Source organism: Myotis myotis, unplaced genomic scaffold (genome assembly GCF_014108235.1).
Source record: "Myotis myotis isolate mMyoMyo1 unplaced genomic scaffold, mMyoMyo1.p scaffold_m19_p_19, whole genome shotgun sequence".
NCBI classification, from domain to species: domain Eukaryota; kingdom Metazoa; phylum Chordata; class Mammalia; order Chiroptera; family Vespertilionidae; genus Myotis; species Myotis myotis.
The window spans coordinates 26,980,304-27,007,159 of NW_023416323.1; the positions used below are offsets into that span (position 1 = coordinate 26,980,304).

The 26,856-nt window shown below is 47.3% G+C and overlaps 1 protein-coding gene and 1 pseudogene across 2 annotated transcripts; both read left to right on the forward strand.

Annotated features, from left to right (window-relative positions):
- The first annotated feature begins 1,168 nt into the window (after positions 1-1,168).
- LOC118674762 lies at positions 1,169-1,964 on the forward strand (annotated as a pseudogene).
- A 10,883-nt stretch (positions 1,965-12,847) lies between these two features.
- Positions 12,848-26,507, forward strand: MARVELD3 (MARVEL domain containing 3). Of its 2 annotated transcripts, none has more exons than XM_036345768.1 (3): positions 12,848-13,360; positions 14,910-15,043; positions 24,920-26,507. In XM_036345768.1, exons 1-3 carry the CDS (start codon positions 12,951-12,953, stop codon positions 25,555-25,557), a joined length of 1,182 nt encoding a protein of 393 aa, XP_036201661.1. In that variant the 5' UTR covers positions 12,848-12,950; the 3' UTR covers positions 25,558-26,507. The 2 variants fall into 2 exon arrangements, with proteins under 2 accessions (XP_036201661.1, XP_036201662.1); XM_036345769.1 differs by lacking the exon at positions 24,920-26,507 and adding an exon at positions 19,885-21,335 and having other exon boundaries at positions 12,850-13,360.
- The last annotated feature ends 349 nt before the right edge of the window (positions 26,508-26,856 follow it).

The following is a 26,856-nucleotide window of genomic DNA, read 5'->3' on the forward strand; positions in this document are numbered from 1 at the left end:
GGCGCCCGAACAGGGACTTGAAACAGGGGACCAGGTGAAGGACACTGCCGAAGCAGGGGACGCGTCTATTCAAAGTAAGTAGGGGCAGTGAGAAGGTAGAGTCGGGAGAGAATAATCATGGGGCAAGGCAATAGCCGCGTGTTGTTTATGCAAGTGCTAAAAAATATGCTTCACGCTAGAGGAACAAGGGTTGGCCAGAAACAGCTTGAGCGCTTTTTAGAATCTGTAGAAGAAGTTTGTCCATGGTTTCCAGAGGAAGGGACTGTGAGTCTAGAGACGTGGGCAAAGGTAGGTGAGAGGTTACAGGATTATTATTCTGTACATGGACCAAAAAAAGATTCCTGTAGATACATTTTCTTTATGGAATTTGATCAGGGATTGTATTGACCCCCACCATGAAAGCAATCGATGGGGACCAGAGATAAAAGGGAAAAGTCCCTCTTGCCCGAGTCTAGAGAAGCTAACATTGGAGGAGACTGTGGCTGTACCATCAGCCCCTCCTCTTTCCCTGCCCGAAAAAGAGGTGGACTTGCCTCCGCTACCTCCACCTCCTGAAAATCCCTATAGTTTAAAACCAGGAGAGGACAAACTTTTGGCTTTTAAAAAGGAAGAACACCCCTATAGTGACCCTTTTGAGCCTTCAAAGGAGGATCAGGAGGCTTTAGAAGAAGCTGCTGCTCATTATCATGAGGATGATGAATGGCTTGTCATGTCCATGACCAGCGGCTCAGGAAGATCCGACAAGGAGCATGAACAAAGAATTGAAAAAGAAATGAGAAAATTGCAAGAGGCTATAGCTGCATTGACTTCCAAGGTAGAGCAGATGGTTGTAAGGAGGCGGTCGTTAACCCCTGTCCCTCCAGCAACTCCAACTATAATAGCTGGATTAGATCCTCCACCCCCTGCAACCCCTGTCACAGCTATGGTTCAAAATAACCAGGAAAAACGCCCACTGAGAATTCCGTCTCAACCTAACAGAGACCCTCCTTGGGTGCCAGAAGCCTCTCCGCTTCAGCTTTCCTTGCAGAAGGCTGTTGATCGAGGTGAGGATACAGGAGGATTTCAGCTATATCCAGTAATTGAGCAATTAGATGCCCAAGGGCAAGTGCAAAGAGTGCATCAACCTCTCCCTTTTAAGCAGCTTAAGGAATTAAAAATGGCCGGTTCTATGCTTGCAGGAGAAGGGATTTACAGAGATACTGACCAGCAGATTCATTTTGCTCCGGGAGTCTACGCCCAGACAAATGCTGCAGCACTTAAAGCCTGGAGAAAGTTACCATCTAGTGGTAGGCAGACAGAGGACTTATCCAAAATCCATCAAGGGCCTGATGAGCCTTTTTCAGGACTTTGTGTCCAGGCTGTTACAAGCAGCGGGAAGACTTATAGGAGATGGAGAGTCAGGCATGTTACTGGTAAAACAGCTTGCCTATGAAAATGCTAACTCAGCCTGTCAGGTGGCTATACGCCCCTTTAGAAAGAAAAGTAGTTTATCTGATTATGTGAGGCTTTGCTCAGATATTGGGCCCTCCTATGTCCAGGGACTCGCTATCACTGCTGCTTTGCAAGGAAAATCTGTCAAAGAAGTTTTGTTCCAACAGCAAAAGTCTAAGGGTCAGCGAACAGCTGGTCCACCTGGTAGTTGTTATAGATGTGGACAACTAGGTCACCAAGTCAAACAATGCCCTAAGAAACAGGATGGGAGCAAACAGCCTGGGACCTGTCCTAGATGCAAGAGAGGCAAACATTGGGCAAATGAATGCCGTTCCAAAAAGGACAGTCAAGGAAATCCATTACCCCCGATGCAGAGAAACGGGAAGAGGGGCCAGCCCCGGGCCCCTCAACAGTGTTACGGGGCGCTGCAGAGCGAACCCAGCCTGCAGCAGGGAAATCCATTCAGGAATTATACAGGGCAACCCCAGGAAGCGCAGGACTGGACCTCTGTGCCTCCACCTACACAGTATTAACTCCAGAAATGGGAATGCAGGCCTTACCTACAGGGGTATATGGGCCGCTTCCAAAAGGCACTATGGGTTTAATTTTAGGTAGGAGCAGTAGTACCATGAAGGGATTGCATGTGGCCCCTGGAGTTATTGACGAGGACTACACAGGAGAAACAAGAATTATGACACATTCCCCTACAACAATTTCTGTAATACAGTCAGGGCAAAGAATAGCACAGCTCTTGCTCATTGCCTGTACTAAGGCAGGTAGAACAGCAACAAGTGCCTCCTGAGGGAGGGGAGGATTTGGATCATCGGATGTCTATCGGGTACAGGCCATCAAGGCACAGCGACCTGAACTCGTACTTACCATAGATAGAAAGAAATTTAAAGGGGGTATTAGACACAGGAGCTGATGTCTCTGTTATTGCAGACCATCACTGGCCACCCTCTTGGCCAAAACAGTCGGCTATGACTCAGCTACAAGGAATAGGTCAGGCCAATGCCCCAGAGCAGAGCAGTAATTGCCTACAATGGAAAGACGATGAGGGTCATGAAAGAACTTTTCAACCATATATCATTCCAGGATTGCCTGTGAACCTATGGGGAAGGGATGTCATGCAGGACATGGGAGTATACATCTATAGCCCTAGTGCAGCTGTGACTCAGCAGATGTTTGATCAAGGGATACTGCCCACACAGGGATTGGGAAGACAGAATCAAGGAAGAGCTGAGCCTATTATACCACAAGTAAGACCTACTAGAGCAGGACTAGGGTATATCTAGAAGGGGTCGTTGACACTCCTGCAGTCCATGCAGACCCGATTACTTGGAAATCGGATGTCCCTGTGTGGGTTGATCAATGGCCCCTAATAACTCAAAAAATTAAGGCCGCAGAGCAGCTGGTGCAGGAGCAGCTGGATAAAGGCCACATAGCTCCATCCAACTGGCCTTGGGACTCTCCTATTTTTGTTATCACGAAGAAGTCAGGAACGTGGAGGCTTTTACAGGATCTGAGGAAAGTAAATAAAACTATGGAATTAATGGGTGCTTTACAGCCAGGTTTGCCTTCGCCCTCGGCAATTCCAGCTAATACATTTAAAATTATTTTAGATCTAAAAGATTGTTTTTATACTATCCCTCTGGCACCTCAAGATTGCAAAAGGTTTGCATTCAGTGTCCCTTCCACCAACTTTCAAGAGCCTATGAAAAGATATCACTGGCTAGTCCTACCTCAAGGTATGGCTAATAGCCCCACTTTGTGTCAAAAATTTGTAGCACAAGCTCTCAGCCAGACTAGAAAACGTTTCCCTCAGGTATATATAATTCATTACATGGATGATATATTAATGGCACATGAACAAGAAGGTCTACTTTCAGCTGCATACGCCCAGCTACAATTAGGACTTAACGAGATGGGATTAGTCATTGCGCCTGAAAAGGTGCAGAGAAAGCCCCCTTATTCATATTTAGGGTATCACTACATCCACACAAGATAACTCCTCAGAAAGTGCAACTCCGAAAAGATCACTTAAAAACTTTGAATGATTTCCAGAAGCTTCTAGGGGATATAAATTGGCTAAGACCATATTTAAAGATTACAACTGGTCAGTTAAAACCTTTATTTGACATTCTAAAAGGAGATGCACAGCCTACCTCTCCAAGAGAGCTCACCGAGGAGGCTCGTCAAGCCTTGGCCCTGGTCGAGGAGGCTATCAGTCAGCAGCAGGTTACCTACTTTGATTCCTCTTCAACATGGTCTGCGTATATTTTAGCCACTTGACAGACCCCTACAGCGGTGCTGTGGCAAGAAGGACCCTTACTGTGGCTCCATCTTCCAGTATCTCCTGCCAGAATCCTTACACCGTATTTTTGATCAGGTTGCTACTTTAGTACAAATGATTAGGGTAGAAGCTCGAAGAATTATCGGAAAAGAACCACCCACTATCTGCCTCCCATATACCAAGCAACAGTTAGATTGGCTCTTGCAAAACAGCGACAATTGGGCCATCGCTTTAGCACGATATTCAGATGTCCTAGATGATCATTATCCAAAGGAAAAATGATTACAATTTGCTAGCAGCCATGCCTTTATATTTCCCAAAGTAGTGAGGGATGCTCCAATTGCTTCCGCTGTCTTGGTTTTCACTGATGGCTCTTCCAGTGGAAGAGCAGTATTTACAATTCAGGGTCAAGTCACTGTCTTTAATACTAGATACACCTCTGCTCAAGTTGTAGAACTCCATGCTGTTTTAGCTGTTATTGAGCATTTGCCTACACAAGCTTTTAATCTCTACACAGATAGCCACTATGTTGTACGGGCTATGGAGGTAATAGAGACTGTACCTTTCATAGAAACTACTAATCCACAGGTACAGAGCCTTTTTAGGGAAATACAACACACTCTTCCGCAGCGTACTTTACCCTGTTTTTTTGGCCACTTACGGGCTCATACTGGCCTTCCAGGCCCTCTTTCAGAAGGAAATAATCAGGCAGATCTAGCTACACAGCAAATTTTTTACTCTCAAGAACAATTAGCACAACAATCTCATGCTATACATCACCAGAATAGCAACAGCCTTCGCCAGCAATTTAAAATTACCAGAGAAGCAGCCAAATTGTCAAACAATGTGCCCATTGTCCTGAAACTCATACTGTTCCTCATTATGGAGTTAACCCTAGAGGGTTAAAACCCAATCACTTATGGCAGATGGACATCACTCATATTGCCTCTTTTGGCAAATTAAAAAATATGCATCTCACTATAGACACTTTTTCAGGATTCTTGATGGCCACTGGTCAGGCCGGAGAAGCAGGTAAGCATTGCATAGCTCATTGTTTAAAATGTTTTGCAGTCATGGGACAGCCCAAATGTATAAAAACTGATAATGGACCAGGCTACATAGATCAAAAATTTCAAAAATTTTGTCATACTCTAGGGATTGATCATAAAACAGGTATTCCTTACAACCCCCAAGGTCAAGGTATAATTAAAAGAGCACACAGCCGAAGCCGGTTTGGCTCAGTGGATAGAGCATCGGCCAGCGGACTGAAAGGTCCCAGGTTCGATTCCGGTCAAGGGCATGTACCTGGGTTGCGGGCACATCCCCAGTAGGAGATGTGCAGGAGGCAGCTGATCGATGTTTCTCTCTCATCGATGTTTCTAACTCTCTATCTCTCTCCCTTCCTCTCTGTAAAAAATCAATAAAATGTATTTTTTAAAAAATAAAAATAAAACAATATATAAAAGAGCACACAGCACCTTAAAAAATCAGTTGCAAAAAATAAAAAAGGGGGAGCTATATCCTATATCTCCACAGAATTCTCTACATCATACTCTCTTTATTCTTAATTTTTAAATTCTGGGCTCACAAGGGAACTCTGCTGCTCAGCGTTTTTGGTGTACCGGTACTGCAAACACTTATGCTCAGGTGCACAGGAAAGATCCTTTGACAAGCTTATGGTATGGGCCCAATCCAGTACTAATCTGGGGACGAGGGCATGTGTGTGTTTTCCCACAGGATGCCGAAGGTCCACGCTGGCTCCCAGAGAGACTGGTACGACCCGCGGGGACCTGAGGACCTGGTGAGGAAGATGAAGAGGATTCAACTTCGTGATACACCGTATGGGCAAGCATACTCCACACGTCATGCAGAGCTGCCCACCTGAGGCCAGGTGAAGCAGCTGACCACCCGAGCTGATCAGCTTGTTGTTGCTAGCGGATCCTGTAGGACCCCGTCACGGTCTTCCTGGCCATGTTGGCAATCCTTGGATGCCGGTGCCAATGGTTCAGCAACTTGGAATGTAAGGCTTTGGGGACTTCCAGCGGAAAATGGGGCTGCTGTAAATCTTACTCAGCCACAGGACCTTTCTCCATGTGAGGAATGGGTGTTCACCAAGCAACATGTTGTCCCTTGGGTTTGATGTCATATACCGCAGGCTGTGCAATATGTCATCCCTGGAGCTAATAAGACTGTTTTGGACTGGGCACAACCAAACAAGACATTCTGGTCACGAGGCATGTATGAGGGACTCTGGACATCTGAGGGGGGACATGTACAACTGCAATTATGGAAGCTAGTAGCCAGTTTGGGAGATATAATTGCTATGAGGAGTAATTGGTGGCTACTCCTGAATAAGACCTGGATTCAACAGCCTATGACCACCAGCTGGACTGTAAATGTAACGGCTTGTGTACCAGATCCTTATGCTTTATTGGTGGGAAATGTAAATATTACTTTTGAGAGAACAATGTTTAACATCTCCTGTAAGAACTGTCATTTAACTAATTGTATTACTAATATCCCATTAGGGAAGCAAGTGGTTGTTCTACACCAACCAGCCTTTGTTATGCTACCTGTCAATATCTCTGAACCATGGTATTCAGACAGAGGGTTACAGGTATGGAAAGAATTAACAGGAACTTTAAGTAGACCAAGAAGATTTATTGGGTTAGTAATTGCAGGAATTACAGCGCTTGTTGCCATGATTGCTGCAGCTTCTGCTGCCGCTGAACCACTAACTCAGACTGTACAGACTGCACATTTTGTAAATGATTTGTCTAAGAATGTGAGCACTGCTCTTGGAACACAGGAATCTATTGACAGAAAAATGGAAGAAAAATTAAATGCACTCTATGACATGGTGCAATACTTAGGGGAAGAGATTCAGAGCCTAAAGCTAAGAACTAGACTAGAACGTCATGCTCAATATAAATGGATTTGTGTTACTCCTATTAGATATAATCGGAGCTTATATACATGGGAAAAAGTGCAAAATCATCTCACAGGAATTTGGCATCATGCTAATGAGTCAGTGGATTTATTAGAACTGCATAAGGAAATTCAGGGACTCCAGAGTGCAGAGCCTTTAGATTTTAGTGCAGCCAAAACTGCTTCGGAATTTTTGCAGCAGATGTTAAAATCTGTCCCATCTCCTAAAGATATCCAACACTTGGCTTTGGCTATTGCAGTAATTGGGACAGGAGTAGTAATGTTATTATGCTTATTTCCTTTTCTTGTCAGAAGAGGAATAGCTGGTCTATTAGCTTTACAGGAAGGTATCCATGAGATAAGATTAAAAACTATGCTTTAATTAATAAAAAGGGGGGAGATGTGGGGAGCAGTCTCGGCTTGACAAGGTCCCGAGAAGACAGTCTCTCACAAGGTGGGCTGTCTCATGCTCTATCCCTCTAAAGTTCAAGTTACTTATTTAGCTTGCTAAATGCCACATAAGCAGGAAATTATGCTGCAGCAGTATAGCATGTGAGTATAAAGAAGTAGTCTAGCTGAGCTCAGAACAAGAAAGTCAGTCTCAGCCACCGCTGAGATGAAGGATCTGAAAAAAGGGAAGCTGGCCGAGACAGTTAGAGGAGAGGCTTGCGCTGATGATATCGAAAGGTGCTTAAGTTCTGCTAAATGCATATGTAACCAGTGAGTGTATAAAAAGACTGTGTGAAATAAACTCGGGGTTGCAGTCTTGAACTGTCAGTCCTCCTGATCCCATCTTGGTGTCTGTCTCTTTTCTTAATCCTCACCCCCCTTTCAGGTACTGTTCGACTGTAGTGCTGGCGGGCTCCGGCACCCCGCCCCAAACATATCCACATCCTACTCCCTGGAACTTGTGAATACGTTACCTTACATGACAAAGGGTGGCTTTGCAGATATAACTGGGGATTTTAAGAGAAGGAAATTATCTGAATTATCTGCCCCCCAACTTGGCTCCCCCAACCCCAAGATCCTCTGCCTCATTTTTTCCTCAAAGCTATTCTCAAGCACTCCTTCCTCTGGGAAGCTGTGTTCTGGTTACTTCCACCTCCATGTACCATCTACACATCATGCACATCTTTTTTCTTAGTAATAATCCACAACATCTACCTCTCTGCCTCTCTTGTTAAACTGTGAGCTCTCTAAGGGCCTGTCTTATTCACTTAGACATCCACAGTCCCTGATAAATCATAACAATGACAATAAAAACAGCCAATATTTTTACGATACTAATATCTGCCAGCCACTGCTTCAAGTGCTTACACATATTTACACTATGTAATCCTATGATCGGTACAGTTACCCCTAGTTTGCATATGAAAACCCTTGGGCACAGGGAGGTTGAGTAACTTCCCAAGGTCACTTAGGAAGCATGCGCAGTTCAGGAAATAATGAACTGAGCTGCCCGCTCTGTATCACCCCAGTGATGAGGCTCACATGGGCAAGCAAGTGCTCAGGCTCAGGAAGAGAGGCTTTGTGTGAGTCGCCCCAGCCTGAGCCTACACTGCCACCTACTGGCCAGCTCTGCCCCGCTGCAGGCTTAACTGGATCAAAAGTCCCCTCTGCCACCTGAGCGAGAGTCAGAAGGTGGGGAATAGGCAGGCATTGCCCCTTGATCCTCACGCCTGAAGGACCACCTCCCTGACAGGGATGGCTCCGTGAACCCCCTCAGAGTCAGAACAGAACTGGGAAAGTAAACCCTCTGTCCCCAAATGCCACAGAAGGTGCCCCAACCGACAGAAATGTTCACTTTTAAAGAAAAATACTTAACTAGGCATTTAGATTATTCTTGCATTGGGCTCTCCTTTAGGAGGGAAAATTGAATGGTACTTATATTAACAGATTGGTTCTCAAATGGGGTGCCTCACGGAACTATTGAAAAACATAGATGCCCAACCTCTGTTCTAAGAGGTCAGACCCACAAATGGGTATCCTTTCTCCTTGGGGTTACTCTCAGGCTACACTTCCCCAAGCCCCAAAGTCTCTAAGACCATTTAGAATCCCACTTTTCCATTTTAAGCAAAGGCCATGTCTTTCCATTTGGGCTTTAGTAGAAAACTATGCTATTTTACGATGCTGTAAATTACAGGTAATTAAGAGCAATGCAAAAAAAAAAAAAAAGTTCTTATTTGTAGACATGCAGAGCTAATCCTGTCTGGTAGAGGTTCGACGGATGCTGCTTTCCCCCTTTGGAAGAAATCAGTTCTGCCTCCTTTGTACATTCATCTCGTTATTCCTGATCTACAATGGGACTGTCCTTAAGATTCTCTCCTGAACCTGTTGTAACACCTGCCTGATTCTCTTGGGGACTTTTGAGTTTAAAGAAATCTTTAGTATGTGTTCGTGATTTTACCTTTTTTGGAAAATGACCTTGGATGCACCTTGGCAAATATTTTCCTTTTCTCGACTCGTGGGCCATCTGCCATATGCATGTGCTCTTTGTTTTGGTGGAACACTGGGCGTTTCCTGTGACCTCCCACAGAGGCATCGTGTCTGTCCAAGGGCTCCTGGAAGAACAGTGGAACAACCAAAAAATGTTGTGGTTATTTTGTTGTTGTTAATCTTCACTTGAGGGTATTTTTTTTTCATTGATTTTTGTTTGTTTTTAGAGAGAGGGTTAGGAGGAAGGGAAGGGCAAAGAAGAAAGAGAGAGAGAGAAACATCAATGTGAGAGAGACACATTGATTGGTTGCCTCCTGTGCACACCCTGACTGGGCTTGGAATTGAACCCTCAACCCTTTGGTACACAGGCCAATGCTCTAACCACTGACCACCACCGGCCAGAGCCAAAAAACATTATATTATTAACTAAGGCAAAAGAGAGGTTAGGGTATTGGCTCCTAACCTTCTCGTCCACAAAAACTAAAGTAAAAGAACAGAAACTAAAATCAAATAAACCCATCAAATTTTCATTGGGCTCTAACTCACTCCTTCCTTACTCGTGTAAATTGACTTATTAAAAATGACAAATATTAGTTCATGGCCAGTATGGCTCAGTTGGTTGGAACATCATCCCATGCACTGAAGGGTGACAGGTTCAATTTCCAGTCAGGGTACATATGGGAGGCCAATGGGTCGATGTTTTCCTTTCTCTTTCTCTCTTCCTTCTCAGTCGCTCGCTCTCGCTCTCTCTCTCCCCCCTCGCCTTCTTCTCTCTAGAGTCAATGAAAACATATCCTCTGTTGAGTATTTTTTTAAAAATTACATATATTATGCCTGACCAGCGTGGCTCAGTGGTTGAGCATCGACCTATGAACCAGGAGATCATGGTTCAATTCCCAGTTGGAGCACATACCCCGATTGTGGGCTCAATCCCCAGTAGAGGGCGTGCAGGAGGCAGCTGATCAATGATTCTCTCTTATCATTGATGTTTCTCTCTCTCCCCCTCTCCTTTCCTCTCTGAAATAAAATTTTAAAAAATAATATATATATATAATCAGGGGGGAAAAAAACTTAAGACCCACAGAGTCCCAGTGATGTCAAAGAACAGCTGTGAGTGGAATGCAGGCAGTAGTGTGCAGGAACCAACTCACACCAGCTAATGAGAGACATCATCCAAGCGGAGCAGAAACTGAATGAATAAGACTCCTGATTGTCCCCTGCCATCCACTCTCCCCCTCACTCTCACAGCATGACCCCCCTCCAGTTTTTAGCTGGGTACATGGCTACACTTCCCAGCTTCCTGTGCAGTTACCTATGGTCCTGTGACTATCTTCTGGCCAGCATAATGTGAGCAGAAGCTACGTCCACAACTTGTGGGTCTCACTCTTAAAGGAATAGAGGAAGCCATTCCTGGCCCCCACTTCTTCCCTTCCTGTGGGCTGGGACGTAGGCACAGCAGCCAGGCATCTTAGACCTTGCCAATGACGGCGACACCTGAAGGGTGGCAGAACAACCAACAACAGGGGTGGGCAAACTTTTTGACTCGAGGGCCACAATGGGTTCTTAAACTGGACCGGAGGGCCGGAACAAAAGCATGGATGGAGTGTTTGTGTGAACTAATATAAATTCAAAGTAAACATCATTACATAAAAGGGTATGGTCTTTTTTTTTTTTTTTTTTTTTTTAGTTTTATTCATTTCAAACGGGCTGGATCTGGCCCGCGGGCCGTAGTTTGCCCACGGCTGACCTAGAAGGAACTTAGACTTGCAAGAACTTCACAGAGCAGAGCCACCAGTTCAACCCCAACTCTTGCAAGAGAGAAATAAACTTTCTATCATGTTTGTTTAAGTTACTGCTGTGTTGGGTGTCCAGCCCATCCATCCCATCTTATAACCCACCTACCACAAACCTCAAAGGAGTAGTGGGTGGCTCCGAATATGGAAGTGAACAGACCATTCCTAAGTGGGGCTCAGGAGCGAGCATTCTCCACTTGAGAGAGCATCATGGAAAGTGGGATCTTCAGGGAAGAGGTAGGTTAGGCCAGGAGACAAAGCAGTTCAGGCACAAGCTGAAGCCACAAAAACTGATGTGCACATCAGGGTATGTCTCCTGATGTCAAAAGCACACAAGAGGCAGCTTGAAGGGACTCCCACTGGCCAAATTTGGGTAATTTTTAAGGATCAAAAAATTTACTTGCCCTAACCAATTTGGCTCAGTGGATAGAGTGTAGGCCTGCAGACTGAAGGGTCCCAGGTTCGATTCCAGTCAGGGGCGTGTACCTTGGTTGCAGGTACATCCCCAGTGGGGGGTGTGCAGGAGGCAGCTGATTGGTGTTTCTCTCTCTTCGATGTTTCTGGCTCTCTATCTCTCTCCCTTCCTCGCTGTAAAAAAATCAATAAAATATATTTTAAAATTACTGGATGATTGAGACAGTAGGGGAAATTTGAATATGGGGTGTATTCTTGATAATAATATATCGATGCTAAATTTCTGGACTGTGATTTTGCAGTGTGGTTATTTAGGAGAACACTGTCCTTTGGAGATACATGTGGAAGTATTTACATGTGTCTAGAACAGGGGTGGGCAAACTTTTTGACTTGAGGGCCACAATGGGTTCTTAAACTGGACCGGAGGGCCAGAACAAAAGCATGGATGGAGTGTTTGTGTGAACTAATATAAATTCAAAGTAAACATCATTACATAAAAGGGTACGGTCTTTTTTTTTTTTTTAGTTTTATTCATTTCAAAAGGGCCGGATTCGGCCCGCGGGCCGTAGTTTGCCCACAGCTGGTCTAGAACCTAAACTCAAATGTTTCATTAAAAAAAGTTTTTAGCTATTGATAGAATAAATGCGTCAAAATGACATTAATTAATGTAGGAAGGTAAAAATGTAAAACCAAAACAAATGCAACAAAAAGGTGAGCTGGTACGGGAGGTTGTTTATTCAAAAAGAGGGTTCCAGGGGGCCCAGGGTCTGAGAGAGGAAGGGCTCTGCCACTTTACAAACCACCCTGTGTCTGCCTTTCACCAGGGGTCCTCAGTCCCCATTGCTGTCCCAGGCTCAGAATGGAGCTTTGCTCTAATAAATACCTGTGGAAGGTCCTGCAATTGGGCCCCATCCCCTCCACTCTGGAAAGAAAGGCTGATGGAACTCATAGCAGCGATTCTGTGGGATGTGCAGACAAGCCTGGTGACCCAGCCCTCCTGGTTTCCTCCTTCCTCACTCCTCATTCCTTAATCCTCGGGCATTTTAGCTCTGAAGTTAGATTTCCCTGTGGCTCTGCCCAAGGCCTTCTCCTGTCTCACTCCCTCCCGCCTCAGGTGAGCCCCTTCACTCCCAAGGAGTATCTCCAGCTCCCTAACCCCCACCCCCACACCACACCACACACACACACACACACACACACACACACACACACACACACACACACACACACACACACACTCCAGACTCATTCATATATGCTATTGCAACTGGACATCTACACTTGGATGAAATACAGCCACCTGAAGTTTCACATATCCAAAATGGAACTCTCCAACTTCCCCCAGACCTGCGCGCGGAGAGCTCGCTTCCAGAGGCCGCGCACTTTGTGGGCTCACGGAGGGTCCCTCGGGGCTGACGGTCGCCGGCTCCTGGGGTGCACAGCAGAGGGATCCTCCGGTTCCTCCCCAGGACTCAGCCGCGCCCAACTGCGCCTCCTGCCGGCGGCGCGCGCTCGGTGGACGCCCTCCAGGCCCGAGCGCCGCCAGTGCGTGTGCGCGCAGGTGTGCGCCCCGCCCCGGGCTCGGCCACCTACCCGGGAAGCTGGTGCTGATTGTTGCCCTCGGGTCGCTCCGGGGCGGGACGCGGCGACCGGCCATGGAAGGCACGTCGGGGACTCGTGAGCCCCGGACGCGGCCGAGAGACCCAGACAGGCACCCGCGCCCGGACCGAGACCGGCACCCCGAGCGACAGCAGGACCGGCACCCGGAGCGACCGCGGGACCGAGCGGAGGACCGGCGCAGGGAGAAAAGGGGTGGCGAGCGGAGGGACGGGGAGCGGGACCGGGACCGGGGACGGGACCGAGACCCCCACCAGGACAGACGCAGGGTCGGGGACTATCGCGCTGGGGAGCAAAGAGTTTTGGAAAAAACCCGCCAAAGCCGGACGCGGGACGGCCCCCGAAGGCCCACCTGGGACGCAGCCCCGCCCCCCTGGCCAGCGCCTTGGGAAACCCCGGAGTCACCGCCCTACAGGAAGGAGGGCACCGGGCGCCGCGGACCGGAAAGGTGAGCTGGGGCTGCGGGCCCTGAGACCGGCGCCGGGGTTCAGGCCAGCGGCACGCCCGGGCCCCTTGGAAGCCGGTCTAAAGGCAGACAGTGCCATTCCTTTGCGCTCTTACTTGGGCTGGAAGGAAAACCTGTGGAGCCCCCACGTCTTGACCTGAACCCGATTAACAGAGCAGAAACCACCCTTGTTAGCAGGGGCAGAGCTGGGGCACCAGGTTAGGAGATAGAGAGGACTTCGGGGCGGGGAGGGAAGGGGTGGGAAGGAGGAGATGTAGCTGGAGGTAACCTGAGTCTCCTCCCTGATCCCCCACCACGTGGTCACAGGGCTGCCCCTTGGGGCTTCACACCCTTTTCCTGTTCCAGAACCAGACTTCCCCAAAGTCCCCTTTTCCTGGAGGCCCAGTGTCGGGTTAATAGTTTAATGCATAATCCCTTCCAGGGATATACGTATTTCAAACACAGGCAGCTGGAGGAAGCTACACTTTTAACCAAAGAATGAAATCTACCAGAAACTGCCCATTGAAGGGCAAAGATCCCCTCCTTACCCCCTTTGTCAGTGAGGTCTTCCTGTGCAGCCTCATTCAGATGCCATGACTGTGTCACACACCTCCCTTCTGTCTGAGCAGACTTTGCCACCCCTGCCCGGTAGAACACTGAGTTCCCACCAAGCCTGTGAGCTGGAAGCAACTAAAGAGCTACGTTTTAGCTTGGGATGTGCTGGGAGACTGTGAGCTGGGAGAGGGTGGGATGGAAGGTCTAGGAGGTGGTCCTAGACCTAGACCCACGGAACATCCCATCCCAATCCACCGACGCCCAGGATGTGTGCCAGTCCAACAAGGAAGCAGACAGGACCTGCGGTGATGACTTCCTTCTGGGTTTTGACACCTACCCACGTCTCTAAGGAGGAGTCAGGCTCCCCTCTGCTGTGGGACTTGTGGGGTTCAGCCCGGTCTCTCCACCTATTGTGTCCACATAGCGGGAAAGCTGCTCTCCTGAGTTTATGTTACATTATCTAGAACCAACTAGCAGAACAGTGACAAAAGGCGTGCCCAGGTAGTCACAGGGACCAGCTATTGTTCCACTGACTACTAGTAAAGCCACATGGCATTACAACTGTGTGGTGTGGGAAATGACAGAGCTACGTTTTAGCTTGCCTTACACGTCAGTGTCCCGTCCCCAGCCCGGGCATCAGAGCCGTGTGAAGGCAAGCTAGTGTTGAAGTGGCCTGGTCCATGCTGGACTGAGAAGCTTAGGAAGGCGGCTGTCATCTGCCCGGTTAGATGGCGCCTCCAGGCTGACCAACCAGCATCGAAGGCTGGAGATGGTTAGCAGAGGGCATCCAGGGGTGAGTAATGGGGGTAGTTAGCAGAGTGGATGCCCTTTGGGGTGGCTGAACCAGAGACTTCCCTGGAGTGTTGAAATACCCTGGCAGATTTTGTTCCTGTTCTGCTCCTTGTTTGATGTCTGGGCCCAGCCTGCGGTGTCCGGAGTTCTAATACTGAACAAGCTATTGAAATCGAGGCCCCCTAATGGCTGTGTATGTTTTTAGTTACAGTGAACCCCCTTCGGGGCTATATCTGCCCTCGAACCCCAGGCCTGGACGGGAGGACGTGGAATACTACCAGTCAGAGGCGGAAGGACTCCTGGAATGCCACAAATGCAGATACTTGTGCACTGGGAGAGGTGAGCCACTGGGGAGGCAGTTTGGCCATTCGCTGTCGCCGGTGGTTCTTGAAGGGTCTGGACTGGTAACGCAGAAGTTCAAGCAGAATTGGGTTCCTAGCATTTTCGTTCCCATTCCTGCATGAGGTTCTCATTTTCTAAAAAAAGAAAGAAAGTAGAAATGTCTGAAAGGTGCAGCTAGATTTCCCAAGCCTCTCCTCAAAGACTCCCCGGGGTCTGCTGAGGCCACATTTGCAGTTTTTAAGCTCCAGGTGAACTGCAGGGTCTAACGGGTAGAGCCAGCTCTGAGCTGCCAGCTGTCAGGGAGCTGAGGTAGAGAAGTCACCTGGAGGGAGCAGCTGGGTTGCAGTTCATAAGAGGTCTGATGCCCAAACTCCATCGTGGCTTTAAACTTGGCTGAGACTCACAGTAAGAAATGTTATTTTACATTCAGACCAGGCACACACACACACACACATCGTGAAACAATACACGAAGTGCATGAGGAATTTCTATTCTATTCTGTTTCATAAAAACAAACAAACAAAAAAACATACTTATTGGCACCCAGAGTTTGAAGAAACAGTTAATTAATATCATGTGGCAGCTTCATGTGGTTTCCCAGAGTTCCCATGTCGGCAGCGTCCTGGCCTTGCCAGCAAAGAAGGAAATCTGGTTTGTTAGGGTGATCCCTGATGGCTCACATGACTGGCTGAGAAATTTTCCTAGGCTGCGGATGAGTAAGCAGGAGGGGGGCAAATTTCTCTGCCCGAGGGAGAGGAGTGATGGACCTTACACCTGAAAATGTATTTTAGGAGGATTACAAGGACATACATGATTATAGGATTAGATGGAACTTTCACTGAGGAGCTCGAGGCAATCCTAGAACAAGAATCCTCACGTCAGTTTACATACGTTGGCACAACCGCATTGCTTTTAATTCTCTCAGCAACTGCTGAGGCTCAGAGAGACACAGGAAGTTGCCCAAAGTCACACAGCTGTTAAACGAAAGAGCTGGACTGGAAACGTAGAGCCTGACGCTCAGGCCTGAAATGGTTTACTTGCCGCACCTTTCTTCCCTCCTGGATGACATACTAATAAATAATAGGAATACGCCAGGCTGGTTAACAGGTTTCTCCCTAGAAATATGTTTTCTCCTGTGCTTGACTTACCAAGAAGAGAGGGCAGCGCTTAAGGCTCCTGAGCAAAGCACACCCTGATTTACTACCTTTGATTGCTTCTGGCTTTTTGGCTTTGGGCCTAGAGGTTGGGTTTCTGAGTCAAGATTGTGAAAGGATGATTCACCAACAAGAAGCTAACAAATGAGGGCTTATAAAGATCTCTGTGCACGCAGAGGCCCGTAAGAAGTACACAATACGGTGTTGTGCTGAGAGAACCAGCCATTAAGCACCAGGAACTGTTCTCCAGCAGGAAATGCATGCCTGGAGAAAGGTCACCCGTCTTAGCGTCCATCTTTTATGATCTCTTTTCCTTATCGACAAAATCATACCCTCCTTCCTCCAGCAAAGTGGCAAAAGTGTGTGTGGGGGGGGGAGCAGCTGTGGCCCCCTGTAGCTTCCGGGGGAGACCCAGAAGTTGAGCTATGAGTCACCCTAACTTAAGACATTCCATGGAACGCTGAGAACCCTGACAGAAAGAAAAGAGAGAGGCTCCCAATCCACTTTTATGGGCAGAGACTAAAATCGTCAGGTGCTGAGGGTAAAGATGAGATAAAGAGCAAATACAAATGTGGGTAGCAGATCACCAGGAACCCTGTCTGTGTGTAGGTTGTGCTCACTCATGATTTGGAGGGACTGGTGAGGAGTTACATGTTCCCTGGGAAGAAAGTACATTTCCTGCTCCCCTCCCGGCTCCCCCAATTGGCATTTGGAGCAGCTTCTCCTTCCCTCTCCCTTTAGTCCCTTGTGCTCAGATCATCATGGAGATGACCACAGGAGAGCTAGGCCATGTAAAAAGGAAGTTGTTTAAAAAAAAAAAATTAAAAAAACCAACACAGCATGATGATGTTTGCATTCCGTTTATAGCCTTACTTGCAAAGCATCTTTAAAAGTTTAATTTCATGTTCTCCCAGGAAAGTTGCAACCCCTAGAGTCAGTGGTGTATGTCTCTCACTCAGATCAGAGCCTGGAGATTGAAGTTTTGAGATGGCTTCCCACAGCCAATGGCATTGACTTGTGATCACGCTGGAAAGATTCAGGATGGAGACTTGTGGGGTTTCCCCCCAATTAATATTCTCAGTCTCCCCCCACACCTTTTAGGTATTTATTTAATACCCTAACCCAGTAATTATCTGGACTAAACTTACACCACGATTTCAAACCACGTTTGACTTTAAGAGTTGTTAACTCATTAGCAGATCTGATGCAGCCCAGGTCAGAGGAGGGAATGCCCACAAATGAACTTCTGCTTCTCAGGAGAGAGGGGCTTATCCGAGAGCCCGATTCCTTCTGGGGCCCGGACGCCCTGGAGAGCCTCTGAGCCTTTATTTTTAAAAACAGAAACCCCTGCACATCCCTCATGGCCTTGGTGGTTCTTTTCTGGTTCTTTTAAATCTAAAATGGGAATAAGCACCTGTGGGAGCTCTAGTCATCCCCACACTCCAATAAGATATTTGTAGCATGTATTTGGTCCCATTAGCAAAACATTGGGAAAAGCCTAAATGCCCTTTACATTGGAATTTCTTAACGTCATCGCGATATTCTTTACATCCCTTAACATCATTAAGTAGATACATTTTTGCTGAGATAGAAAAAATGTTCACACTACATTCTTAAGTGAAAAAGTAGGTTATATAAACAGTAGACAGAGTAGGACCCTGTTCTTACCTAAAGAAGCAAATAAGCAATGGCAAAACTATGTATATACGAGAAGCCTAGTGTGCGAAATCACGTAGCCCCGCCCAACCGCGCACGCAGCCTCCTGGTGATCATCAGTCTTTGGTCGTTCCACCATGACGGTGTCATGACCAAGGGGTTTTTATAATAGAGATAGCAGAACAGTCCAGAAGAAAAATTGTGTGTGTTTTTTTTATTATTGGTTGGAATTTAGTTAACTTTTACATGATGTATTTTTGTTTTATCTACATTTTTTGTAAGGATGTGTTACTTTTATACTTAAAGAAAACAATGCTATTTGCATTTTAGGGGGAAATTCTAAAGTGTAAAGATACTTGGGAGCTCATCATGTCGATTAGAGTGTAGATAGAACAGCTTCATATACAGACCAAGTGGACCCGGGCACAACATCTGGTTCTCTCAATGCAGGGAGACGCTGACCGCCTGACCCCTAACCTCAGAGTCAGCTGACCACCACAGCCCCTCCAGCAGCGCAGGTCCCAACTCAGAAGCACCCAGCGTCATGACTCTGAGACACACTAGAGAGTACACAGCTGTATGAAATTCTAGAAAAGGCAGACCTTCCTACTGGCTGAAAGCACATCAGTGGTTGCCTGAGGAGGAAGGGGAGGGATTGACCACAAAGGTCAACTTTCCAGGGAACTTTCTGGCGATGGAATGGTCTGTATCTTGGTGATGATTATGTGATCAATTACCTGCCAGACCCCACGCTGTGTGCTGAGGGTGGGCTGTTTTGTGAGGGTGAGTTATCTCTCAGTAAAGCTGGTTTGAAGGGAGCAGCCAGCTTTGCTCGATGAGCTGGAGCTCTTTCCATGTCTGAAGAAGCCAGGGGCCCTGAGAGAATCCACTCTGGGAAGATATCAAGGCCCAGGCGTGCCCTTTAGGAAAACTAAGGAAACCAAAGTTACACTTTAGAGCACACGGCGTTCAAGGCTAAGAATAAACCCAATTATGTCTCTTTAATTCTGTAATGGGTTTAATTAACTTAATTGCCCCTATTTCTAATACAGGTGAACCATGGTTAACATTTTGAGGCGTATCTTCCATACTTTTTTTTCTAACTTCATTATTATGTTAAGTTCTATATTGCAATTTCCTTCCAACTTGGAGACGTCTCCTCTTTCAAACTGAGAGAGCCACGAAACAAAGCTGACGGGGAGAGAGCCACTTTTCAGTCTTTCTGGCAGGGCAGGGCTGGTGCAGAGCAAGTTCTTGCCTTCCGTGGAGGATGCCTCTCTCAGCTCACTGGCCTGCTTTCTCCAGCATCGTCTTGCACCCCACCTGGGGCAGGCTGCTTTGCCCTCCTTGAGAGTCACTCTTTTCAGTCCAAAGTATCTCTGACATCATTTCTGGAGACCATAGTTCCCTGCTGCCATCTACTGCAGCTTTGGCTGTTCGGGCCTTCCAGGGGCAGAATAAAGAGCCAGCTGTGGCACTGGCCGGTGTGGCTCAGTTGGTTGGACATCATCCCAGGTACCAGTGCGTTGCCAGTTAGATTCCTTGTCAGGACGCATGCCCAGGTTGCGGCTCGATCATACTTTGTAGGGGTTGTGCAGGAGGAGCTGACCTATGTGTCACTCATGTCAATGTTCCCCTCTCTCTCTCCTTCTCCCTTTCTCTCTATAGAAATTACAAAATCTTTTTAATATTTTTAAATTGATTTCAGAGAGGAAGGGAGAGGAAGAGAGAGAAACATCAGTGATGAGAGAGACTCATTGATTGGCTGCCTCCTGCACGCCCCCTACTGGGGATCGAGCGGAAACCTGGACATGTGCCCTGACCATAATGGAACCCTGGACGCTTCAGTCCGCAGGCCAGTGCTCTATCCACTGAACCAACCCAGCTAAAGCTAAAAATAAAATCTTAAAAAAAAAAAAAAAAAAAAGCCAGCTGTGGTTGGCGCTGCCCCAGGGAAGATAGCTTCACGGTGGGCGTCTCCGAGTGCGAGATCGCATCTCAGAATGGTAACGCGCCCTTCTTTTGCAGCCTGCTGCCAAATGCTGGAGGTTCTCCTGAACTTGCTGATCCTGGTCTGCAGCTCTGTGTCTTACAATTCCACAGGGGGCTACACGGGCATCGCCAGCCTGGGGGGCATTTACTATTACCAGTTCGGAGGGGCTTACAGTGGTTTCGATGGCGCTGACGGGGAGAAAGCGCAGCAGCTGGACATCCAGTTCTACCAGCTCAAGCTGCCCACGGTCACGGCAGCAATGGCCTACGGCGGAGCCCTCATGGCCTTCTGCTGCCTCCTCATCGCCTTGGGCGTCCTGCGGGTCCCGTGGCATTGCCCCCTGTGGCTGCTGATCGAAGGCTCGCTGGACATGCTCATCGCCGGGGCATACGTGCCCGCTCTGTACTTTTACTTCCACGCGCTGTTGGCCGCCTACGCCTCTCCCGTGTGCAAGGAGCGGGAGGCGCTGTACGAGAGCAAAGGCTACCGCGGCTTCAGCTGCACTTTGCATGGGGGAGATATAGGCGCTGGCATCTTTGCTGCCCTGGGCATTGGGGTCTTTGCCATGGGGGCCGTGCTGGCCTTCAGGGGTTACCGCAAGGTCAGGAAGCTCAAGGAGAAGCCTGCAGAAATGTTAGGGTTTTAGGCTTTTAAAAACGTTCTGCCAAATGTAAGTGATGTAAGTTCCTCTGAATCGTGGTCTTCCTGGGACTATGTTGCAGAACTTGCCAAGGCTTGACAACAGGCCAGCTCTGGGATGCTGGACGCAGCCCGGGTTGCGTGGACTGTCATTCTCTGACGTCATAAGCCTGGTTCAGTCCTCTGTTGGTGAGGGACTAACCAAAATTCTTTTTAAAACAAAAACTGGAGCCTGAGACCCACCAGGAAAGGCATGTGCTGCAGCAACGTGCACTTCTTGATTAATAAAGGGAAATGACGAGTGAATTTAAAGATCCTTGTCTTCAGAGTTCAAGAAAAGCCACATAGACACAAGACATCTCCGCCTGAACTTTTCTAGGCATGGCTGTCTTAAGCAGATCAGCCCCTGTATTTTCCACGCGGAACTCCGCAGTCCTTCACCTCCTTCATGCCCTGGGTGCAGGGTTGGGATTGCTGGGAGACTCCTGTAAAATTTAAGTTGGAGGTAGGCATGGGCTGAGGAAACAGGAATCAGATTAATTTGCTGCAAAGAAGCTATTCTAAAAGGCCCCTTACCATGGCTTTGAAAGCTCAATAAGTGTTTTGTACCTCTTACAAGTGTACCATTGTACGAAGACTAAAACCCGGCGTCTGGAATTCAGGGCCCATGCAGAATTAAAGAACGTCAACTTTTTCTCAAAAGAAGAATGCTACTTTTGGCCAGACGACTTCATGGGTTCTTATTACATGTTAAATTGTGACTTATAGTACATTACAATATATTCTTGGTACAACTGAATGTTATTTGCTTTATTTGAGTCTAATAAAATTCCAAAGAAAATTTTAATTTAGAGGTGATGGTTCTCTTTATAATACATTTAGAATATTCCCTTAAATACAGGCAACATCACATCTAAGAGGTGAGTTCCATTTGGGTTTAGAAAAGGAAATAAGCATATCTATATGCTTAGAAAATTTATTGGAGAATACACAAGACAGCATGAGCAACATTTGCTCCTGGAGAAAAGGAAATGTAAAAATTGTTTTCATTTACTGCATGGCTTAGATAAATAAATACTTGGCCTGCTCTCCTCAGTGTGCTCACATTTGCAGTGCAGAGGCAGACGTGGGTGTATAATTAGGCACCAAGGCAGCCTCAGTGAGAAAGCCACTACTTACAATAAAAATCTCACATTCAGAGTCTCCACTTCCCTCTACAGAGCCCTCTGCTGTCCTAGCGTCGTGTTCCGTCTCACCAGAGACAACTGCTGGCTCTGCTCACCTGTTTCTTTCCTCCTGGCATCTGTGTCCTGCACTAATAGCACTGAGAATACCTGGGCCGGTCTGATCCTATAGCTAAGCCAGGTCGCCTGGCTGGAACTGTGACAGTAGTCAGTGGCCATATGCCTTCAGCAGATTGTTGCCGTCAGTGGGTTGGTTGACAAGAGGTAGATTTGTTCCGTTTGGGCCTCGCAGATGTTTGCTGCATGGGTCACGAGTCCACTGTTTGAACAGACTCTGTCCCAGAAGGAAACATTCAGGTTCCCACATCTTGTAGTAGGACAGGAGTCCTGTTTCTCCACAGGGGGTGAGGTATTGCCATGTAAACGTAAGGAACACCAAGGCAGAGGCAAGGGGAGGGGAAGTCACTCCCCGTGAATTAGGCTGGTGTCTGGGTCAGTTCACACGCTCTGCTGGAGGGAGAGTGGCCAGTAGCTTCAGTGTCGGGGTGGAGGGTGGGCAGTTCTGACCTGATGTTAACCTCAGATGTAACTGAGAGGAATGTAGCTTCTAACACATCGCGGACCAGTCGTCTTATTGCCAGCTTTACCCAGTGGCCAGATAAGTTCCTACTGAACGAGTACAAAAAACGTTTTACATAAATGTTAAAGGCACGCTTTAAGATGAAATACCCATTGCATTTGGAAGTTATTGATTACATGTTCTTACAAGCTAAGATCTTTTTCAAGTATGATACTTTGTAAAACACTGTGTCCTGTGAAGCTAGAATTCTCGTGACCCGTCCGCTTTAACTGTCGGGGCCTTTGCTGTGTCCCGTGAACCTCCTTGGAATTCGTGTAGGCCCGGCAGGAGATAGGATCAGCAAGCCCAGTAGCTGTTGCCTAAGTACGTTAGACAGAGATACTGGTCTTCAGCCACGTGGTTCAGAAACAGCGTGGTACGCCTAACAGATCAGAGGGTTTTCCTGACTTCTGAGAAGCCACGCTTCTCATACATTTATCCTGTTCCTAAATCTCTAAGCCCCTGCCACTTCATAAACGTTACTGAGCAGCATCACCACCCGCTTGTAGAACATTTTGTGATCCTCCAAGTATTTTCATGTACTTGCTTTCACGTGGGAGGACAGGCAGGCATTACTGCATTGCTCAGGTGAAGTGTCTGGGCTTAGAGACGGTGACAGGCCAAGCTCACAGGCGGTCAAGAGCAGGGACGTGAACCTGGCGTCCCCACCCCAGGTCCACATGCTCTTCTCTTAGTTCGATGTCTGAACACTGGGAGAATGGCAGGAGACCTGCCAGCAGGATGCCATGAGGAGCCCGGGGCTTCTGTCAGTTGCACATGAGAGCTGACCTCTGACAAGAAGACATTTGTCTCCTTTCACCTGCTGGCACCTGCTGTCTCATGGCATGCGTAGGTCCTTCAACTTCTGAGAAGCCCCCAAGGAAACAGACAGGGTGTCCATCAGTAAGATCCTGCATAGACTGGTATATCCACCCAGTGGGGTTGGAGGCCACACAGCGAGGAACATGGACTCTGTAGGAGCTGATCTGAAAACCTCTCTGGGAAGAATAAATGAAGAAAACGCAAGATGCAGAATAGATGGGGCGTGCTCCCTTGTGAAAGCCAGGGAAGGGGGATGGGAGGCTGGTTTGAGTGTGTTTTTATTTGCATGAGGGAACGCTGTGAGTTATATCAGAAAATCATGAAGGTGACTGGGGGTAGAGAACAGAGTGGACAGGGACACAAGTGATTTTTCTTAGTTTATATCTTCTTACATCATTTTGATCTTTAAAAAAAATACATTTTTATTGATGTCAGAGAGGAAGGGAGAGGGAGAGATAGAAACATCAATGATGAGAGAGAATCATTGATCAGCTGCCTCCTGCACACTACCCACTGTGGATCGAGCGTGAAACCTGGGCATGTGCCCTTGATTAGAATCGAACCCGGGACCCATCAGTCCACAGGCTGACGCTCTATCCACTGAGCCAAACCAGTGAGGGCATCTTTAAAAAAAAGCCTTAAAACGTGAAATAAATATAGATTCATAAAACACTGCTGTCCTGGCTGGTTTTCTCAGTGGTTAGAGTGTTGGGCTGCCGACAGAAGGGTCTTGGGTTCGATTCCCAGTCAAGGGCACTGACCTGGGTTGCAGGTTCGATAACCCGGCCCCAGTTGGGGCACATGTGGGAGGCAATCATTGTGTCTGTCTCACATCGATGTTTCCCTCTCTCTCCCCCACACCATTCCACTCTCTCTAAAAATCAATAGAGAAAATATTTTCCAGTGAGATAAACAAAACAAAAACAAATTGCAAAAAATAGTAGAGATCCTGTGTTCCCTAGTCCCAGTTTTCTCCAATGGAAACATCTTGCATAACTATAGTATAATATCACAACTCTACAAAGCTTAGATGTCACCATTTTACATGCACTCATGTCTTTGTGTGTAGTCCCATGCGGTTTTATCACGTGTAGATCCGTGTGGCCACCATCATCATCAAGTATAGAACTGTTCCCTCATCCCTTGTGTTCCCCCCTAATAGTCACACGCATGCCCTCTCCCCTCCCCACTCCCACTCATCCCCGTGCCCCAACAACCACAGCTGTGTTGTTCTCCATCTCTATCTTTTCATCATTTTGAGACTGTTACATAAATGGCATCGTACAGTACGTAACCTTTTGAGACTGGCTTTCCCCCTCATCCTCCCCCCCAGCTCGTCATAATTCTCTTGAGACCCATCCACTTTGTTGCCTGTATGAACAGTTTGTTTCTTTTTACTGTTGATTATTCCTTGGTATGGGTGTGGCAGATTGTGTAACCATTCGCCCACTGAAGGGCATTTGGGTTGTTTCGGATATTTGGCTACTACAAATCAAGCTACTGTGCACATCCCTGTACACTTTTTGTGTAGCCCCGTTTTCATTTCTTTAGGATAAGAATCCAGGAGTACAGTTCCAGGGTCACATGGTAAGTATAGGTTTAATTATTTTTTTTTGTAAGCTGCCAAAAAATTTTTCAGGGTGACATTTTGCTTATTCAAACGTGAATATTGGAAAACAATCCAAGGCTGTTCATGTTGCATCTGACCATGCCCTTAAAGTCACGTCCCAGGATTTCTCTGGTCTGACCTAGAGAGGTTTCCTGGGTGCGTGATGTTCCTGTTAAATCCCGACTCTCTCCTCCTAGGTGTGGTGCAGATAGTGGAGGTGATACTGAATGGGATGGTTCTCATGTGTATCGTGGCTTCCTACTTTGTCCTGGCTGGATTCAGCGCCAGCTTTACCAGTGGTGGCGGCTTCGGGAACAACTATTACTCACCATTTGAGGGCACGGAGCTGGAGCAGGTCCGGCAGCTGGACCAGCAGTACACAGTCCTCCGGGCGCCCCTCATCTACGGCGGCGTGGCGGTGTCCCTGGGGCTGGGTGTCCTCACCATGGGTGTGTTACTCCAAGGAGCCAAGAGTCTCACCAAACTGCCAAGGAAGTGGCTCGTCCTGGAGGCCGTCTTCAGCCTCCTGGCCGCAGTGGGCTACTGCGCGGGCATCGGCGTTTTCCTCCACATAGCCCTGCGGATCAATGCCACAGACACTTGCAAAAGAAGAGAGAGGCTCTATGCCCGCAAAGGCCTCACCTGGATGAACTGCCAGCTGGCAGGCACTGATGGGGCAGCAGCCACCTTTGCTTGTCTCCTGGTGATAATGTACGGAGTCAGCGTGGTGCTGGCCCTCCGGAGCTACCGGGAACAGAAGCTCTACAGAGACAGCCAAGAGCAGCACAGAAACTACAGTGAGGGACCGGAGTACCTGTGGTCCGGAACACTCTGAGGTCGTCTTCTCAGAACCTAAATGTCAGCCCGCCTCCCTGGTTCCTCTCAGAAAGAGGAGTCCTTTAAAATCGCACAGTTGACAGCTGGTGTTTTCACATACAGGATTTTATAAATGCAAAGCTAGATGGCCATCTCATTTTTCTGTCAGGGAGCTTTTCAAGCTCAAAGCTTGGAAAAAAAATCTCCCCCACCTTTGCTACAAAGAACATCAGAAGTTTGGATATGCACTTATGGTCTGGCTCCCGCACCAAATGGTAAGGTGATGATGATGGCTAAGTAGCCAGAGAAATCCTGAAAGTTGAGAACTACACATCAGGGGTAGCAGGCCCGGCGTTATAGTAGGAATATCTCACCCGTCTCAACTATTGAGATTCACCAAAAGAAACATGCCATACCCCCTCCTGTGTGGTCCCAGGAGAATGCTTTTAAAGCAGTGTGACTGAATTCTAAAGAGTCATCCGACCCTCTCCTAGAGGGAAACTGTTCTGCCCACAGGACAGTGTACCGATTGCCTGGATCCCAAGGAGTGAGATGGGAGGCTGGGTTTCTGACACATGAAGAGAGATGCTTGTAGCATGCATGTTCCTCCTTGAGATTCCTGTATTAGAGCTGAGAGAAAATGTCTTGGGTTTTATTGCCACCATTCCAAGTTAGTTTCTTTTTGTTGCAAGTCATTCAACTGGAATTCAGCCTTCCTGAAATATTTTTCTGAAATATGGGGCTCCCGTAAGTCATACACTTCTCGCCCGGCCGGGATGACTTAGTGGTTGAGCATCGACCTATGGACCAGGAGGTCACGGCTCGATTCCCGGTCAGGGCATATATCTGGGTTGAGGGCACGATCCCCAAGAAGGGGTGTGCAGGAGGCAGCCGAATGGTGATTCTCTCTCATCATTGATGTTTCTATCCCTCTCTCTGAAACCAATTAAAACATTTTTTTAAAAGTCATAAACTTCTTAAACGTGTTATTTAACTATTTCAAAGATCAAGTTAATTTTACTAGACTATAAAGCAGTGATGGCGAACCTATGACACGCGTGTCAGAGGTGACACGCGAACTCATTTTTTTGGTTGATTTTTCTTTGTTAAATGGCATTTAAATATATAAAATAAATATCAAAAATATAAATCTTTGTTTTACTATGGTTGCAAATATCAAAAAATTTCTATATCTGACACGGCACCAGAGTTAAGTTAGGGTTTTTCAAAATGCTGACACACCGAGCTCAAAAGGTTCGCCATCACTGCTAGTAAGGGTTTTTTAACGACTTCAAAGATCAAGTAGTTAATTTTACTA

What these genes read in the sequence shown, in the direction of transcription:
- MARVELD3 (XM_036345768.1), top strand. Translation starts at nt 12,951, where the DNA reads ATGGAAGGCACGTCGGGGACTCGTGAGCCCCGGACGCGGCCGAGAGAC. An exon ending in GGGCGCCGCGGACCGGAAAG is followed by an intron (nt 13,361 to 14,909) that starts GTGAGCTGGGGC and finishes GTATGTTTTTAG; the next exon opens with TTACAGTGAACCCCCTTCGG. An exon ending in ATACTTGTGCACTGGGAGAG is followed by an intron (nt 15,044 to 24,919) that starts GTGAGCCACTGG and finishes CTCTCCTCCTAG; the next exon opens with GTGTGGTGCAGATAGTGGAG.